Source organism: Antedon bifida, chromosome 7, assembly GCF_963402885.1.
Source record: "Antedon bifida chromosome 7, ecAntBifi1.1, whole genome shotgun sequence".
Classification (NCBI taxonomy): domain Eukaryota; kingdom Metazoa; phylum Echinodermata; class Crinoidea; order Comatulida; family Antedonidae; genus Antedon; species Antedon bifida.
In genome coordinates, this window is record NC_136232.1 from 15,695,869 (window position 1) to 15,716,984 (window position 21,116).

The 21,116-nt window shown below is 33.4% G+C and overlaps 1 protein-coding gene and 1 non-coding gene across 3 annotated transcripts in view; both read right to left on the reverse strand.

Moving 5' to 3' along the window:
• The window catches only part of LOC144849207 (E3 ubiquitin-protein ligase RING2-like), a 44,103-nt gene that overhangs the window by 20,568 nt on the left and 2,419 nt on the right, over positions 1 to 21,116 (reverse strand). The window contains exons 2-6 of one of the 2 annotated variants that reach the window (XM_078706263.1): positions 13,985 to 14,021; positions 2,367 to 2,562; positions 2,025 to 2,253; positions 1,619 to 1,930; positions 31 to 175 (exon numbers count right to left, since the gene is read on the reverse strand). In XM_078706263.1, coding sequence (XP_078562389.1) covers positions 31 to 175; positions 1,619 to 1,930; positions 2,025 to 2,253; positions 2,367 to 2,562; positions 13,985 to 14,021 — 919 coding nt within the window. The remainder of the gene's footprint in view (positions 1 to 30; positions 176 to 1,618; positions 1,931 to 2,024; positions 2,254 to 2,366; positions 2,563 to 13,984; positions 14,022 to 21,116) is intronic. The other variant, XM_078706264.1, reaches the window with a different exon arrangement.
• Trnat-agu (transfer RNA threonine (anticodon AGU)) lies at positions 12,213 to 12,287 on the reverse strand. The gene has a single exon. It is a non-coding gene; the product is annotated as a tRNA-Thr (tRNA).

A 21,116-nucleotide genomic window follows, 5' to 3' on the forward strand; every position in this document is an offset into this window, starting at 1 on the left:
ATAATAAATAAAACAAAATAAAAGTGTAACCTTTGCTTTCAATAGACAATCTAATTGACAGATATCTGGCAAGATGATCTATGGTTGCGTTTGCAGTTGTTTTCAAATAACGACTGCTAGCTCGTTTCTTCTCTTTTTCATCCAATGGGTATGGTTTAAACACCAATTCTATTTCCTACAGAAAGAATAAAATATACATAAACAAAACATGATTTATTTATTTATTTCAACAGGGTGGTCCATCCCGTCAAAGCTCATCATTGTATTATACATACTGTAATATCTCCCAATAAATCCTAATTCTAACTAGATATGAACTCGTCACTTTGACGAGTTAGTTATCCGCACAACATACGCCACGTGCACGGCATACGTTGTAATGTTACACACAGAAAAAGATTATACCATTATGACCTGAAGAATATGTTGTGCTGAATTCTGTCTATTTTGTGTCATGTGCAGATACAGTATATACTGTATACATACTACATACAATGTAGTATAGGTGAAATTACGATACCAGTTTTTAACATGATGACATCATCAAAATGAAACACAAAGATAACAATTTCGGAAAAAAATAGTCTGATCAAAAACAAATTAAATTAACATGAAGCGATTTAAATAGGTAGAATGTAGATGAGCGCTCTTTTAAATGTGATGAACTATGAAGAATTCATTCAACTGGCCATATGATGATGTCCCAACATCCGTTTGGAAATTTAAACAATTAACATCTTCCAGAACACATTTTAATCATGAGTATCACTTTTTATTCTAAAGAGCTATAACAGATTGAGATTTACTGTAAAGATGAAATAAGTGATTTTGTAACTTTTTCAACTAAAACGCATGCACATTGTCTAATCAAACGTGTTTGTATGGCGTAATTTAAAGCTTAAATGATCTCAATCGTTTTTAAAATTACTAGCAAAGGCTGGAAAATAAAATTTCAAGAGGAAAAAACATGATTTTCATATTCCGTGTGCACCATACATGTAAAATATCGAATGTGAAAAAAATCCAATTTTTAATATTCAGATGGCCATATGATGACATCATAACATCCGAGAGTTAAATTTTCTGCATGAATTCTTTCTATGAATTCATTCAGAGCTATAATAGATTAAAAATAGGCATAATTTTAACAATATTTTGTCAGTTTTGCAACTAAAATGCACACCAATGGTCTAAACCAACTTGTTCGTATGACATCATTTTAATTTGAAATGATTTCTTTCTGACTAGAAAAGGCTAGACAATCACAATTCAAGAGAAAAAACATGATTTTCATTTTCAGTGCGCACTGTATGCGCAAAATTGTGTGCGTGGGGAAATTTTGACATCAGCAAAATGTCATAAATCGCATAAAAAGTTGAATAGAAATTAATTTTGCGCATTTTGAAATTTTAAATGCGTGTGCACATGTAACTTCTTGTAAAACATGCCATTTTTAGTGCACAAAGAGTTGACCCTTGATAAGAAATAACCTTTCACCAAGTGTCAATACAAAAACTTGTCATGAATGAAACATAATATAATAAATGATGGTGTAATATTTATTTTCAAACTAATATACTGATAAAGCACTAAAAAGCATGCTGCAAAATAAACTGACCTGTACAGGTTCTGTTGGTTCTTGTATTGGTTCTTGTTCTGTTTCTGTGGCAGCATCTTGGTAATCTTGGTCATAGTCTTCAGTAGCAGGTTCATCTTCTACAACATGTGTTTCACATGAGTTCACTGGTGGTAGAGATGGCATGTCAATTTCAACAGGAGTACTAATGATAGCTGGCTGGTAGCCACAAAGTGCTTCAGCATCAGATTCGTCAGATGTTCGAGTTCTCTTCTGAGGGGGCTGCACCTGCTCTGTTTCGCCAGAAACTTCCACCTGTTTATCAACTGCTATATTGACTGGATTTTGTTTCCTCTGTAGAAATGGTATCAGAAAAATAAAAATGATATGTATGCATGAATAACCCCAGGCTTTATTACATCACCCTATTTCTGGCAAATACACTTACTACACGTTGAGCTCTGTTCATAGCTTGCCATTTCATGCCCTCTTCAATGCTACTGCTAAGTGCATTAGGATTTGTATTTTTTGTTAAACTCAAGAGAACACGTTCCTGGTGGGCATCATACTCTTCTCGACTCGGATATATCTTGGATATTAGGTCGTCAAAATTTGGATCTGGTCGAAGAGACCGCTTCGATACCAGTTTTTTTCTGCATGTTGGACATTCTTTATTGCTAAAAAAAAAATACATTTTTAATCAATTAAAAAAAACAATTTTGCAAGATAGAAAAAAAAGTGTAGTAATCCAATATGCAATCAAATTAAATTTATCAAAACAATTTCTTACCCACTTCTTAAAGCAGTAATAATACAGTCTTGGCAGAATCGATGCAGACACTCTTTTGTTGTCATAGTGTTTTTTAACATATCAAGGCATATTGGACACATCAGCTCACTATGCAAGCTACGTGGAGAAACTGCAATTTCAGTATCATCAGTAATAGCTTCCTGGGGCGTACGATTTAACTCATACAAACTAAGTTCTAAAAAGTTTTAAATGAAAAAAAAAATCAACTACACATGAATGTAGTACCAAATTATTGAAATAACCCATTTTATAAATTTTGTTATTAGTTGGTATAAAATAAAATTTTAAAATGTGTTTATAATTTGACAAGCAATACAATAACATGCAATACAACATATAAAAATAAAAAATGTTGGGCAGGGGCAGCTTAAGCAAAGTACATTCAATAAAATTCAAATCAGCCAGCTATATCAAATTACAGCTCTTAAAAGTATGTTGGCCATCACATCGTCATTTTTCATGTTTTTAGTTTCAGCTACAGTAAAGTATAGAAGACCTCTGAATGTTTTCAACTGAGCTCACTCCACAAGAAAGAAGTCCTAGGCCTAGGGCCTAGCCTAGTTTTGCACAACATCACAAAATAAATATAATATGATCATAACAATGATGGTGAATAAAATGAATTGAAAAGCAAACGATCCCCTATTAACGTACACATGGCCAGCTGAGTTGGGGATTATTGTGACGTTTACATTGTAAAGATCTATCAATAAATGAAATACGGTGTTGTGCTATAAATTATTTATATGGAATAATTCATGATTATACATTATTTAAAAAGAGAAAGTTTATAATTAAAAACCAAATTTTTTTATTTATTTATTTATTTATTCCGGTATATAAAAAACATTACAAAAAGCAGAACAAGTCTGAAATTATTGTAGTACATATAATAAAAAGTTACATTACAGAACAAAAATACAAAAAAATTTACAATATGTATAAAAAAATAAATATACTGTACATTAATCATTAAAATTTATCCAATAGAGCAAAAATGCAATGTCATAAAAAAATAGATCATTTTTCATTCATTTTATCAGTACAAAGTATTATTACTTAGGTTCACTAGTATTTTAAATATATTTATCAACAATATTGCAATGTCATAAAAAAAAAAATCATTTTTCATTCATTTTTTAATTCATTTGACTGACTTCAAATTTTAATTAAATTAACCCAAAATAAAGGTGCGCCCTAGCATCCTCGCGCTCGCCCGTCCATCACGCTCGAAAGATAAAACTGTCAATGCGGTGTAAGTAGAATATTTTAATAAATAATACTTCATTCTGTTTACGTCGGTAATTCATTACATTGATCCTGTTGTATGGCTAGGCCTAGCTCTAGGCCTAGACTCGCGTCGGCAAATTTTTCCCCGGGTCTGGCAACCTCACGTCACCGTTTACGTCGGCAATGCTGAATGTCGGCGTTAATTTTTTGGGCTGCAAATTAACTAAATTTAGTTATCCGTGCAAACGCAACATGCACATACGTTAAAATATGAACGCCAACAATTATTACGCCATCCTATGACATGAATTCAATATGTTTACAGTGCTGAATTGTACTTACTGTATTTTGTGTCATAAAGCATAACTATATTTACGGAATACACTGTATATGTTATATACAGTAGTAGCATAGATGAAATTATGAGACCCATCTTTTAATCCATTTTTTAACATAATGACATCATCAAAATGTAACATAAAGATAGCAATTTTGGAAGATAATTATCTAAATAATTACATTATGAAAATTTGAAGAATTTTAGGCACGAAAAAGTAGAAAAACTAAGGCACAGTTGGAATTGTCATGATTGAACATGTACCAAAAGTTATGGGAAACTGGGAACGATAATGGCAAATCAACAGATGAATAAATATCAAATTTGAAAGTAACATTCAGCACATCCATTATACAGGCTCTGCTGAAGAATCTACACCGTACTTTCTATGCATATCATTTCCAATGAAAGACAAAAACTGTGAACAAAATTCAAATATTGTACAGATAAAAATGACAAAATTAAACATTAAACAATAAAAACATCTGAACTCTCCATCGAAATGTAAATGTGCATCAAATATTCCCATTCCAGATTTTGTTGGAAAGTGTGTGGAGAATTTATACGAGGACGAAATTACAGGAGCAGAAGAGTGGTATATCAGAACAAACAATTAAACTAAATGTCCCCAAACTTGGCAGTTATTACAAATAAAGATTCCTCTACATTAATCCGTAATCAAGTTTATAAATTAAACATTTTTATAAAACACTACGTTTGAATCTTTAGGTTTGCAACACGCTGTGTGTTTAAGTTCGTGATACCGTAGCTGATTACAGGCTCTGCATAGACATCGCGTAACATGCCTCCTGTACTGTAGTTTCGAAAATATTTTGTGCCATAAGTATCAAAGATAAAAACCTTATGTTTTCGCTTATTTTTTTAACATAAATATTTTGAACAATTTGACACAGCTGTCTACTACAAGCGGTTACCGATTTTCAAAAATTGGTGGCCATCTTTTGAACCTTTGCGGTAGTCTGATTTGAGTAAACTTTTGAAATGTTTTTTGAGACCATATTTTATTGTAATACATCAAAAAAACATTTTCATGCAATTTTTTTGGGGTAATGAAACAGTTTGACTCGACTACGGAATTGAAAGAGGGTAAATAATATGTTTAATGATCCTGCTATTTTTATACCATCCACACCTTCAGTGTTGTAACAAGTTGTATAATTTCTTCTGGGCTGGTAGGATAAAAAAAGAAGGAGTATAGTAAAACTACCTTTTAAAAATATCTGATAGTTTATGTTGCTAGTCTGGATATTATTAGCCAGGGCTGCCCCAATATTTGTAAAATAATCAATGAAACCATCAGCAGCGGATTTAGTCAGGGGTAACAGCTTTCTTCTTTTTGCCCCGGCTGAGAACCTCACCAAGAATATTCCAGATCTGCTTAATGTTATTTTTAGCCGCACTTGAGTAATATTGGCGTTTACTAATTCTAATTAAGTGAGTGAGTTTGTTTTTGTATATTTTTGTCTATTGTTATCACTGATCAGTTTTTTATATACACAATTTTTTTTATTACTGGACTTCATGATCCCATTAGTAATTCAATGTTTCTGATTAACTTGCCGCTTTGAAATAATTTTTGTGGGAATATTATCATCAATTAGTGAAATAAATTTGTTAATAAGCAAGCTCTAGCCTTCATTGTGATCATTTGAAATAAATATATCATTCCAACTCTCTCTATTTACTGAGGAAAGAAGAATATTAAGTGTTGTGTCGTTTCTAACTTTTGTCGTTTGTTGAGCATTATGTTTGGTTCGTCTATTTTCATAATGAGTAAAATTTAAAATAGGAAAATGATCAGTGATGTCTGAAATTATTATTCCACTATTACTTGAATTTGAAGTGTCATGATTTCAATAATTGAGGTGGTCAGATTATTAGATGTATTGTTAATTTGAGTGGGATAAAATATGAATGGTGTAAAGGCATTTGAGGTATACGGTGGCCCACAACTGTCACGCACACTATATAAATCATATTCACACAATTAAAGAAGGAATCACACAATTAAAGAAGAAATCACACAATTAAAGAAGGAATTGCATATAAACAAACGAAAGCATGAAAATATAAAACGAAGTGCACAAATAAAGAAGAAACGCGCAATTAAAGGAAAGGAACACCCTGGGCTAAATGTGCCACTGTGCTTATAGATAAATGTAATAAAAACATGATTACAATGGTTCAAGGTACAATAGTAAGCAATTTAGTTAAAAAATAGACTTTTAAACGACAACATATCGGAAATTGAACAGCGGCATTTTGACAGGTTAAGAGCAATTATGTGACGTCAGATTAGGTGGACGCATTCAAGCAAATCCAAGCGTCCATCGTCTTAGTACAGTATTTCAATATGGAAGTGTGGGATATAACCATAAATAAAATCAATTAAATAGCCTAACATACCTAATATTTTCGGAATATGGCTTGGAGTTTTTATAATTCAGAAAATTTGGAACCAGAATATACAGAAAGAGAGTTAGTTTTGAGTCGTGCTGATGAGGAAAAAAGAAGAGAAGAAGAACATTCTCGAGCATAACAAGCCGTCGAAGAATGGTGTACTTGCGGCCAGTGTATCTGTACTGTATGCCTTACACTACCCTTTGCAAAAAAGCCGTATACGAACGTATACGATTTACATATGTTTCGTATATGTTTCGTATAGGAAGTCCATTTCGTATACGAAACGTATACGTCAATTCGGAAGTTCCTGCCCGCATAATAAACATATACGAACCGTATACGATCATTTATAAACAATTTCCTAAGTATACGATCCGTATACGATCCGTATACGATACGACGCGCGTATACAAACTGCATCATAATACCAAGCGAAAAGGGACTGTCCCTCTTTTTACAAGACGACGATAGCATACGTTTACGATGGCAGGAGCATCTTGACTTCAGTAATTAGTGTACAATGTGTTTGTTTTTTTTCAGTCGGTATATGTACATTAAATTCCCTATGATGATTTAGTTCATAGTTCTCGCTAATGAAAAAAATTGGTGCTGTATTTTTTTACAAGACGTTATTTTTCTATCAAGCATAAAAACCCACCCAGGCTGTTCCGTCTTGTTTATCCCCTCTGCTATTTCTTTACCTTTGGTACGTTCCATTAATAAGTGAATCATACAAAATGTGCTGTTATTAATTTGAAAGTGCTTTAATTAATATTAATGTACTTGGAAATTAATAAATAAATATTAAATTGGGCCCGCAGTATATTAAATTTAAAACGAGTAAGTAAAATCCATAAATTACGATGTAATAAAAATGTAGAATACATGTGGCTCCCTATTATATATATGGAATGATCCAAATAAATTCGCACAAAACGTGCCTGTGTTGTGTGTGCTGCTAGACTTGCCCCAAGTCTGTATTTATTGTCTTTTTTTTTATTTATTTGTTTTTATTTCGACCGCGATTTTTGTCTGAAAATACAGACTTGTGAAACACGTATAGAAATCGATTTGCAGACCGCAAACATCCGATAAGAATGACGTAGGTTATCATACCGTATTTGGCTATATGGGGCGGGCGGTATGTAAATATGGATTTCGAATCAACCAATGATCATTTTGTTTCAAAATGAAAAAGATCGAGTACGTACGTACAGTGCTGAATGTACGATCGAGACTGAACAACTGTTGAAATATAAAATCGTGTTGCCAAGTTGTTTTGTTTATTAATTGTTTAGTCCTGGCCTAGGCCTCCTTCGTAGGGCTACTCAACTCGTAGGCCTACGTGTGACCTGCCAAATAAAACGCCAATAAGGTACATACCACTACTGACCGGCACACAACAGGGCTACACCACCACACAGAACAGGACAGGGTCTGGGTGGGAATTAAATCAAATTTTCTCCGCATAATAACTGATTCATTCAAAGTTTGATTTGGCGGAGAAGCTAGCCTATCATATCAAGACGAGTTTTCATGTTCTTGGGAAAAATCTCATCAAATGTTTACCAGACTACTAGGCATATAAAATCATTTCTAGCCTTCAGAAACTTTCATCAATGTACCCAACCAAGTACACATTGTCTAAACCCTAAACGTAACATAGCGCATGCGCATCGTCTTAGATGTTGAGTCTTTGAAAGTCTGAAATATGAATATTAAAACGACGTACGAGTGAGTAGCCAATGGCATGCGGCTGAAACTAGTCAACTGGATAATTTATGCACCAAGAATTCTTGGTGTCAAACCACGTGACTTATGCGTGTTTCCCCAGACGGAGTATCCAAACTCAAGTAATACACGTATGAAACGCCATATGTGCAAAAATATTTATATTATTACAAAACTCCGTCTGGAGCCCAGACTATGTGTGCTGCATGCATGCATGCATCACATGGATGGATCAGATTTCATTCATTTTAAATCATCATTGTTGTTGTCCAACAGGATTTTTTTTGCTACGGGTTTTAACTCGCCATAAAAAAAATAAAAAATGGGATGTAGGCCTAGTTACAGTAGGCCGAAGTAGATAGTAAATTCGATGACTTCTAGCTAGCTAGGCTATAGGCATATTGTAATTGTATAGATCGAACATGCAGTAACTAGCTACTGCAGCAGCAGCTCTAGTAAAAGAGTAACTAGGCCTGGGAAAAATACGCCAAGGAAAAGAGTCTGTGGTACACTCATTGTGAAAATAAGCTAGCTAGCTTTCCCTTATATATTAGATTTGGTTATATTGTATTATTTTAATAACCTACTCTAGCTAGTAGTAAATCAACAACGGTGAAATGGAAATACGATGCATTATGGATATCATCGTTGCAGAGTTAGGGGGTGCCAACAAAACATTCAGCAGCCAAAAATACAAAAAAAAGAAGCTCCGACGTTTTAAAAGCATTTTACTATTTTAGGCATCAGAACTAATTGCTGTAAATTTCCTAGAGTTGTCACTGATGAATACAATTTAACATAACCTACATTAAAAAATCCAAATGATAAATTGTACGCGAACGTAGTAAAACTAGGTAAATGTTAAATACTTATTTTACATCTCCCTGGTAAAAAGGTACCCCACGCCCCATTTTTATGCCTCCATCATTAACAGGCCAAGCGGTATTGAATTATATTTTTATTTATTTAATTCGTAAATTTTAAAAAAATCGTTAATATAAATATGTGAACCTTTGTAACTTTTTGTTGTATATGCGCGGGCGCGAGATACTATTTAATAAGATAGGCTTTATTCATATCATATGTGTTGGAGTGGTAAACAACTATGAGCCTATAGGTTGCGAGGATACCGCCTCGTAACTACGTATTGACGTATAGACGTTTTACTATAATATGGAATGTGTTACTTAAAAAAGGATGTAATAAATTGTGTACAATATTAGTAGCTAATCGTTTTTTGTGCCCTCTCTGTACACACGGCTGCTGGATATTTGTTTATCCATTTTAATGAATGTAGTACGAGTCTAACTCCAAATTAAGATCACATTTTGAGAATTCAAAGTTTTGATCTTTTTCAAGAATCTGATAAACATGACTCATCTGTTTACATAATATACAGCATCAGCATGTACAATCTAATTTAATTGTCACACAATTGAATTAACAAAGGACAAGGATTTCAAATAAACTGTTACAAATAAACAATTATGAATGAAATAGTTGGGGTATTGTTGGGTCCATGGGAAATCAACAATGTTTAGTAGACTTATTTAATTTGTTATTTACAGTTGAGGGTGGTTATTTTTTAAATACATGTTTTATGATTTCTTAATCACCAAGCAGAAATACCGCTGAGATAAATGAAAGCAATTCAATCTGTTCGCTTAACCGGGAAAAAATTGAAATTCGATATAATTGTATTTACTATAACCACTAATTTTGTTTTTTAATTTTTTTCTACGGAAGTGATCAACTTCATATTCAAAATCCGATTGTATTCATCGTTAAATAATTATTATTATTATATAATGTTAATGTACATATCAACACATCCCACTTCTGTTCTGGATCATGGTTTTCCTCTTCGGCATTATTTGCCAAATTATTGTTACTCCATCTCCATGCTATACTCTACAACACATGTCGCGGAATAATATCGCTTAACATAAACGATGTAATTTGACCACCCAAAGCTCGCACGTGGTGTGACGAATTGAGAAGATCGAACGACGTACCCGATGATATGCATGATTGGCCACCAGAGAGCCGAGTCGACCACGAGTTGCAACTGTAGGCAACCGAGCGACGCTCGGTCGTCGTCGGCGGCTGAACTTACTGACCTCTGTCATATTTTATAAAGGAAAACTGCAAACAACATCGTGAAAATGGCCCCTTGTCTTGTCCTTTCTAGGCCTACCTAGTAGTAGTATACCTGTTTAGCGTATTTTATTGACTTGCGAAAAACGTTGTTTGAATTTTATCGGTAGCCTAGGCTATCTAATAAATAGAAATAAATATGGTCTTATGTCCTAGCTCCTACTACTACTATACTAATAATACTACTCTAGACTAGGCCTAGTGGCTGGTGCTAGCTAGGCCAGAGAGCCAGCCTACGTACGTATTTGTTGTAATGACAATTTAAATGTTTTATTTAGCTCTATTCTACTCATTACTACTATTATAATTTATAAAATGGCCTAGTTTGTTCGTATATGATTCGTATACGTCCCGTATACGATATTCTTATCATGAATAAACAACGTATACGTTACGTATGCTAAACGTATACGACGCCAACTCTTTGTGGAGCAACAGAGTGGAAATAATGTAAACAGTGAAATCGTATACGATCCGTATACGTCGTATACGTTTTCAGCGTATACGGATCGTATACGGCTTTTTTGCAAAGGGTAGGCCTAGACCTCGTGTTGAACAAAAATAAATTAGACACTGCATCGTCAACCAACAGCCTCCGTTTGGAAGGTTTGCCAGTTAATTCCCCTACCAAATCCCGTTTGAAACAGCTAGGCAATAAAAGTAACAATAGATTAACAATAGCTGAAAGATTTACGAATTGGCTTGCAGAAGAAAAGATCGATCGAAGGTTTGTTTACCAAGTCAGCGCATGCTCATACCGTGTCATCGCCGTCCTGCATGACCGCATGTCGCGTTATTAGCCAATCATATTAGCGGATTCGCTTAGCCAATAGAAGCGCTGAATGCAACCGCGAATCTTAAAATTTTCGTCGGCCGTATCTGACGTCACAAACAGGCTGCCAGGAGCACAAGATGGCGATTTTCAAATGTCTTGAAAACAGCTTTAAAATCCTGTTTACTAGAAAACTACAAATCCGATTTAAACATAAATTGTTCTGAATAATAAGTTGGTAGAGTTACTTTTATAATAGTTAGGTAAAATATTAGGTTGTTCCTTTCCTTTAAAGAAGAGCTAAGCACAATTAAAGAAGTCCGCAACAAATTCGAAAGCTCCTTGAACAATTAAAGAAGTTCGCAACAAAATCAAAAGCTCCTCGCACAATTAAAGAAGTCCGCAACAAATTCGAAAGTACCTCGCACAATTAAAGAAGTTCGCAACAAATTCGAAAGCTCCTTTCGTATTATAATAATTCACTGTCAAATAATCAAAACATTATTTCTGGTATTTACAATGAGTCCCATTTGACTGTCAATCTAGTCTGATATTATAATACTGTAATTCACTGTCAGATAATCATTGAATTATTATCAAAACAGTCCATATAATAGTAAAGTTTTTGGTTGTAATAGGATACAATTTGTTGACACTTAAAGCATCTACAGTAGGCTTGATGAAGTGACCCCCAGACTTGACCTTAGCAATAAAATAAACTAAAGTGACAGAAATTGAGTCTGTTTAGTATAATAAAGTAATATTATTTAGACATCATTTTTATTTAAAATATTTAATAAGCACATCATCATCAGATTCAGTATTTTTTATTTTTCAATTTCAATTGCACAATTATGACATCAAAGTATGAATTCTTGTTGTATTTTACTTCAAATATAAAAGTTATTCACTTCTGTAACAAAAACATAATATTTATTCATGTATAAAAACAGAAAAGAAATGTTTAATTATAACCCAAAAACCATTGTCTGACAGACAATTTAAGTATTTTTTGCTTTAAATTACATTTTTTCAGGTAAATAATTGTTTGGTTAATGTGAATAATTGTAGTTTTGCGTCAGGGAGTTGAATAATTAGATGTTTTGCCCTACTCTGACGTAATTTATACTTTATACTAAGTACATTTGAGAATACTTGCGAAAAAATTCGCAAGTAGTTCTCGGGTGGGACTCGAACCCACGACCTCCAGATCACTAGCCTGGCGTTCATACCTCTAGACCACCGAGCTTACGCTGATGGCTCTAACCACTAGCCATCGAATCTAACCACTAGCCATCGAATCTAACCACTAGCCATCAGCGCAAGCTCGGTGGTCTAGAGGTATGAACGCCAGGCTAGTGATCTGGAGGTCGTGGGTTTGAGTCCCACCCGAGAACTACTTGCGGTGTTTAGTCTCCGCAGCCGCCCAACCGTATCGACTGATCGCATCGTTGAAGTTTTAATTAATTACACCTATCCTTGGAACAGAATGTATTTTGTAAATCACGTTTTGGCTCAGTGAGTAAAATGCTGTGGCCATTGAAATTAATGCTTAGTAGGTTTGAGTTTGAATCCGCGATATGTGTAAATAATAAGTATCTCAGCTTAAAGCAAAAAACTAAACCACAATGTAATTACAAAAGTAGCAAAAAAGATACCAAACCTCACGCAAAAAAAAATGAAAAATATAAAAAAACCATTAAAATATAAAAAACCATTAAATTTTTAAAAGGAAATGAAAAAAAACAAAAAAAGCACACACACACAAATAAAATGATTCCAAAGACGTGTTTCCACAAAATATCAGATATAAAAGCGCATCATCTAATTCCGAGTAGTGAGTGCACTTATTGTGTTTTATTATTCTAATTAATTCTATAACTTAATTCATATTTATATTTAATCATTAAAATGTTTTAATCTACCGACGTCACTTTCTGATGCGCACCCTAGATTAATAATCACATAGCACAAAGTTCAATATTGCGCTTTTATACTTAATCATATCCTATGCTAATTATTATTAAGGTAGACAAGACCGTGCGGAGCACAGGTTATTGTTAGACCACACTTACCGTATTACAAAGTCAAATCTCCCAAACCAAAAAAATTGCAAAATATTAAAACTATTGAAATAAAAAAAATGTAACTGGAAAAAAAACACACACAAACAAAACGATTCCAATTACATTGTTGAACAACTTAACACTTCGTGTTTCCACAGTAATGGGTTTTTCATTCGATTTATGTCCACTTTTTTATTTTATCTACAATATATGTATCAAATAATGAATACACCATGAAAAACACCCAAAATAATATAGTTTGGTATTTTATACTTTCGTTAGTATTTGCGCATCATCTAACTAATTCACACAGCACAATTTTTGTTTAGCTTCTTTTATTTTCGTAAAGTCTGAACAGTAAAAAGTAAAGTATATCTAGTATTGCTTTCATTTTTTTGCTTACATTACAGATATTTTAAAGTGAAGGGATAGTGTATAACAAAATCAATGGCCATAAAATAGTTTCAAATTTTTTTCTTGATACAATTTGTTTTATTTGATAATTTGTCAAAGTACTTTTATCAGAGTGCACTTTTATTATACATGCAAAGTATATAACCACATAAGGCAGAAATAAAAAGACCGTGCAGAGCACGGGTTACTGCTAGTTACTATATTGATGATATTGGCTGTTTCAATTCAAATTTACATGTAGGCATAAAACGAAGCATGCATTGTCTATCAGCTAGGAAACTAATAGCATACCATCAACATTAATTCTGTTTTTACAGGTAAATTCTATATGATTTGTCAGTCAGAAAAAAATCCCTTTTGAAATTTGAGAAAAATTAAATTTTTTTACATCTGCCACCAATCTCCACAGCTCTTAACTACTTTGATTAACTTCACATCAAAAAGCAATTTTAATAAATTCTCTTACCCCAAGTTTTGTTTGTTGTAACTGCATTTCCAGTTGCCTAAAAAGTAAAATAATGTAGAGTAGTAGTTGAATACGCAAAATAAAATGGAACAACTGAAAAATTGTTTTAAATATATTTTAGTTGCATTACATTAAAACTTCCTAAATATAACTTAACCTAACCCTCTAAATAATCTCTCTAACTATTAAAAAAATGGATGACTGTTTGGCATGGAAAAACCATGTGTCCATGCTGTATATAGCGACCTCTATAATGTCATAAATAGGGTCATGAATTATTCATAATTTCTGAGAAAAAATAATGCAACCTGGGCCAGAAAAAAAAAGATATTGTTGTGGCTATCAATTAGATTTATCCCGAGTCTGTATGGTTATTATCTCTATCAATGAGGTGTCAATGTTTTCACCCCTACATAGGCTAGTTTGACTAATTTAAAAATTTACAAAATTATAAATACAAGGCAAGGATCCAGCTATACAATGTGACTGTGCCACGATAATTGAGCACATCGCGCCTACAGTATGACTGCCACTATTGACCATCAGGGGAAATTTCTACTTTAGTTCCATCGTACAAAGGTATTGGTTTTTCTCCATTCTGGACAAATTATTGGAGCAGTATTGTTTTCTCCAGACAACTAGAAATAATACATGAGATTTCCATTCAATATTGGAAACCTTTTCAGGGACAATTGGACATCTTTTTCTTTGTTGAGTGCATGTACACAGTACAACTTTTTTAATCTACTAGGCAGACCTTCGCACATGCGAACAGTGCAAAGGTCTACTGTAAATCCACGCTTCACAGTATTTACACTTAGTTCTTATGTGTAACGCTGCCAATGGGCAGGTACATGAAGATCTATATTTGACAGGTTGTATTACCTAATTAGGAGCGCTTCTACCCGGTCAGGCACAGTACATGTGAACGTTTCGTACATGCAACTATTTAGCAAATCCGCAGCTCGACCACTATTTCCTTAGGCCTACTGTATATGAGATGAAGTTGAATCCATATTTATCGAATTAGGTCGTAATTGTAAACAAAGAAAACATATTTTTACTAACTAAATTTATAATGTAGACAAATTTAATAATTATAGTCTTTGTTTCGCCTATATAGACACCAGAGGTGGGGCCTAGCCTAGACCATGCTATATTAAAACAAATTTACACTAGCCCAAGTAGGCCAGATGATGAGGAATTAATTCCTTTATGGTCACCAACAAGGCAAAACAAGTTTTAATCTAAAATATTCAAATTTAGAAATTGATAAATGTGCTTTGAATTGATCTTCTTTTCTTTTTTCAGGTTTTTAGAGTTTTAGAATTCCATTTTTGTTTCTATAATACTTAAATAAGGCGTCATGTCTAAATTTGTTGTAGCGTTTGGTGTGGAGTTGTGGCTTGGTGGTTATGATGCTTGGCTACCAATCAAAGGGTCCTGGGTTGAAGTCCTGTCATATGTCAGGATTTTTTCTCATGACAATATGCAAACCCACTCTTAAAGACTTGTAATAATAAGTCTTTATTTATAGAACATCTCGTGTATATGTCTGTCTTGTGAACGGGATTACCACCTTTGAGAAGGATAGTGAATGAATTGACTTGTGGTTATCCTTGGCAATTTGCCTAAAAAAATGAGAATAGCAATAGCATTGAAAATAAATATATAAATCATTGGCCATTTTTCCGTTGCACAAAGGCCTAGTTGTATCTATATATAAATTAATTCTGACATAGGCGAGCACAATGGAAAAACTTCGGTACAAATCTCTGCCTTGGATACCTACAGTACCTGATCTATCTATTGTTCCATATTTCTATCTTAGGAAGATATTATAAAGAGTTTTTTAACAAAATTTATGATTTCAACAGTAGATTTTCAACTCAATTTCAATTCTTCGCGGTCAAAGTAATTTCCAGGTTCACGATGAGTTCACCTTGCAACAACCTGGTTTCAACTATTTTCTCTCTTTTATACACAAGGGAGCAGTTAAAATAATAGATTTGATCCTAAAGGTGACTGGAAACAGGCACTTTCCATCAATCAATACAGTGTCCCTTTGGAAGACTGGGAGAAAAAAACCGATAGTACTGTAGGACTGGAGCTTAAGTTGGCCATTAGTGGCTATAGCCATTTCAGTTTTTTGTTTATTTTAGGAACGGACCGCGCATGTGAAGGTACAGTAGTTAAAAAATAAAAATTATACTGCAAATTAATAAAGATCAAATTAAATATACGCCATAAAGAATCGGAATATATTGTGGGGAACAGTAATTATAAAATTACATAGGGAGATTTGATGATAAGACATTTTTTTTTAAATTGAGTAAAATCCCGATAGTCGAGTTTTATTAAGTAAGTAAGAGTAAGCTGGCAGGAATAACTGTAGGCCATCTGTGTCTCGTTAGGACCGAGATGTCTGCCCATGTTGCAAGCCGTAATGTTTTCTTTCTTGGGCCGAAATGGCCCACTCTGTCACGGAAGTTAGTTTCAAAAGATGTTTAAATTAAATAATGTATTAATTATTAGGATGGTATTTATTCGAATAAACACCTCTCCAATAAAACATCACTTTGAATAATAATCCCCCCCCCCCCCCAACCCAACTATCTAATAAACGTCCATCCACATTTATAATAACACAATTATACTATTTGTAGTAGAATTCATCGCATGTTATCTACAATTTACCAAGCATTTGTTATTCTTTTTTACCACTTTTCATATCTATTAGAGGATTTCATTTGATTATAAAATATAAATGTTACCATATTATTAAAACTAAAAAATTTAACATATCCCTCGAATAACCACCTCCCTCAAATGAACTCCGCCTCCCCACCTCTGCCCTATAAGGGCCCTACCAAACAATAAACACTATACTTTAAAATGTTACTAATCATCTAAGACACTGTGAAACAGACTAGTTTAGTTTTACGAATGTCAAGCATTTTCAATAATGGTAACCGACAGAAAACATACAAGGAGAACATTATCATTCCGAGAACCATCGTCTACACTTCCTAGAGGGGGAGCGAGTGAAGTGATCTCACCCTCTAGTAAATAACAATTATTATACTTATTAAACGGGAAGGAATATATTGATTATTTTGTAAAGGCTATTGAGCTTTGTCGTTGTTGTATTTTTTAATTTGTTAACAAAGTTAGAATTTATGAGCATAATATGTAAAACCAGAAACTTGAAACTTTCGCGAATTGGTTACATCGGCCATTTTCGCGACATAAAACTTTCACGAATTTGAAAAATAAAGTACAAGACAGTATACTGTAAAAAGATCGCGTTAATCCATTGTGGCTGCGACCTTCGTTTATATCGTCCAGTTGATCAAAAAGGGATGCCGACAAAAAAGATAGTAAAAAATTCATTCTAAATATAGTATCAGAACGTTCAGTTAGTCGCTCAAAAAGACTGCTGACAGAAGACCGTAATTAATACAGACCTAGTTTTTTTTGTCACATGGCATGAATTGCAATACTCTGTTTGCCGCAACCTCTAGCAGGATTTTTTTTAAACTACTCAGTACGGCTCCTCTACTGACGACGATAAAACAGAAACTAGATTTGAACTCGTCACTTTGACGAGGGAGTAGTTTATCCGCACAACAATGCCACGTGCATGTACGCTCCAAAATGCGAACAGAAAAAGATTACAGCACTTATGACCTGATAATAATATGTTTGTGCTAAATTCTGTCTATTTTGTGCCTTATAGTATATACAGTATAATACTGTATTATATCTACATACAGTGTACTGTAGCATAGTTGAAATTACTGGACCACCTTTTATTACAGTACACATGATAATGTCATCAAAATTAAACATGAAGATAACACTTTCGGAAGATAATTGTTTTAGCAACAACATATTAAAATGTTGAAGAAATTCTGATACATAGAATAGATGCTTGCTCTTTCAACGACAAACATTGACATACAATTTTTAGTATTTTAATAATTACTTTTATATTTGGAGCTGTGATAATATGAAACAAACAAAAAAGCTAATACTAGATAAACAATGAATGATTATGAGTTAAATGGGGAATATTTTATAAGTTGGAAGATTAAGTTTAATAAAAAGTCAAGTTGAATAGGACAGTCAGGTAAGAACAAATAAAAATATTCTCATCATTCAACGAACACAAAATATTCATTATTTATTTATAGAACACCTAGTTTTAGAGTAAATTTATTATTTTTTAGGACAAGTTTTAATATTTAGGACGAGTTTTAACATTTAGGGCGAGTTTTATCATTTAAGACGAGTTTTACATGTTGTACAGTACTTCCAGCGGCGGCCAACTGCGGTATGTACAAAATACATGTTATACGTCCAGCGGACGGTACGTATAACTATCATTTGTTATGCGTCCAGTGGCAGTACATATCCTTGTCCAATTAACCCTCTTAGTTCCAAATTCCCGAGAGAGAGCCATTTCCCCTCAACCGTATTCTTTTCAGAACAGCATTTTTGTAATACTCCAGGGAGTTGAAATTTTTCAAACAGTAATTTCATCATTTTATCATAAATGTATGAAAAAATGTTTCTAAAAACAAATATTCCTTATTAAATTTCCTGTAAAATGATGTATAATGTATATTTGTATGATTTATTTTTATTTATGAAATGTATGAATTAAAAAAAAATTCTAATTTTTAATTAAAATTTCCAAGAAATTGCTTTAAAAAATCGTATAAAAACGATAATAAAATGATATTTAGAAAACCCCAACAAACAAATATTTATAATACATACCTATAAATGTATATTTACTTGAACAAAAGTAATAATAGGAGAATTAGATACGAGTTATTTTATTCAAATAAACCGCCATCGTATAATCTTAGCCTAGGCCCAATCAAACCATCCTATCACCATCGTTAGTCTGAGCATGCCCACTATAAGCAAGTTACTCAGGCGAGTAAATTCTGACAACGTGCTGCATGGGCCTACAAACAATTCGTCTCGCGTTGCACATTTTTCAACAAAGGAGTCAGTATTTCCGGTTGTGTGACTAGATACGGAGAACGTGTAATCAACAAACAACATGATTTTGATTAATTAATTAGTTTTTAATTGATATTTCCAAAAGATTTTCATATAGCGAAAATTTTTTCGTTGACATTTTTCGAAAGAAAATTTTACGCTTGATCGAATAAAAGCTATCCCAGAATCCTCAGACAAGCAGAAGTTAGTGATTATCGCCCTCAAACACAGAAGGTACGTTTGGTGTGTATCGCCGACTAGGGGTTTTCAACGCATGTCCCATATGGTGTCTAACGCCGCCCGTGGCACTAAGAGGGTTAAATAGGATATCAGGGGATTAGGCCAAGTTGAGCCGCCGCCAAAAAAACATTATTTTCTATGAAACGCCAAATGCTAACTTTCGCCGGTGCTCGTTTCTATTTAAAGCCCCCTTCCCTACGTTTTTTAGATCTAATTTAAGATCACAAACTATATTTAATGTAAAAATAATACTATATGGTCTTATTGCGATAACTTTTTTCGTCTTTAAACGGTTAAAAATGTGAAAAATAAGTCGATTCTAATAATTATAGCGGCCCGCTATAAATCCCAAAATGCATTGCGCGCGGATTGATATTTTTGTTTTTCACCTGTAATTCGCCCACTTTTCGATCGATCGTGAGGCCAAAACAAATGGAAGACTCCTAACTTTTCAGCGAAAATACTGGGTTTTCCCCAATTTGTATCAACGGAGTCTGGCAAAAATAGAAAGACAATTAATGCAGCAACTATACAACGTCAGGCTAGGTATATAGCTAGCGTACGATGTTCGTACGTTACCGATGTTTACCAGCTAGGCCTACAAAACTAAGCCTAGCTAGGCTAGGCCTAAGACCGTCCACGAGAGGTCGATCGCCGCGAGCTACTTAGGTAGTGCATTGTTTCTCACTTTTTATCATAATTTACCATAAAACGTACATTTAAGACAAGGAATGACATGGTTTAATGTTTTTAAAGTGATATATATGTATTATTTTCCAAAAAACGTCCAAAATTGCAGGGAAGGGGTCTTTAATGGAAGTCCTATTTATATTAGATATAACGATGTATATTCAAAAGTTTATATATCACGGTTTTCAGTTTTATTAAAATTATTAAATATTATAATTAAAGAAATAATTATGAAAATCTGACTTGTAAAATAATTACATAAAATCACCGTTTTTTAGTGAAATATTTTGTGTATTAACATTGTAAAATTCAATAAAATATGATATTAAAAGATAGCAAATAAAAAATAATAATTATTTAACCTCATTCGAAGAATATCGATACTCTATTAGTCCTGAGAGACAACATGATTTTACGTGGTAGGCCTACATGAGAGAAAAATATTATAGAGTGCACTGCATTTTTACCTTGAAAGATTAAAAACAATTAAATTATTAAATATGACTATTTAATAACTCCTGACTCCTTTGCTGTGTTGTTATGGCGGTTCAAACCAACAAAATTATAGTATGTAATTATTATATTCTTTATTTTCATGACACAATGAACCTAAAGACCATGAACTTATGTACTAGGTCTAGGACACCATTCGATCACTACGCGAAATGTCGTAAAAGACGCACTGGACTGGGCGTTTCATAGAAATTACCGGCGGCTCAACTTGTCGGGGCCCAACCAGTCATATGCCATATCAGGTTACATTAGCCTAGACGACACTTAGCCCAGGCCTACTTGATATTGCGATATCTTCTGTAATCCAAATTTAGTAGGCCTACTTACTAGGCCTACTGGATTACGGTCGAAGCGGCCGCCAACCAAAGCGGCCGCTAGTTCAATAACGGTAATTTGTATGGAACGCTGTGTGCACTTTGATTGTCGTTGTTTTGTAATCGTTGATTGTCATTGTTTCGACAGGTTTTCTTTACCTCGGACGTAAATAACAATCTATATTATTATGTAATTTATTCCCTTTTTAAACAGATTGAATGTGATATGTTCTTTTAAACGAAATGGCGAATCGATGATTACTTACTTTAACTGTTCTAAATTATATAATATATGTTTAATAAAGTCAATAAAATACATCTGTGGTGTTTGTATTGTATATTAATATAATAAGCCAATT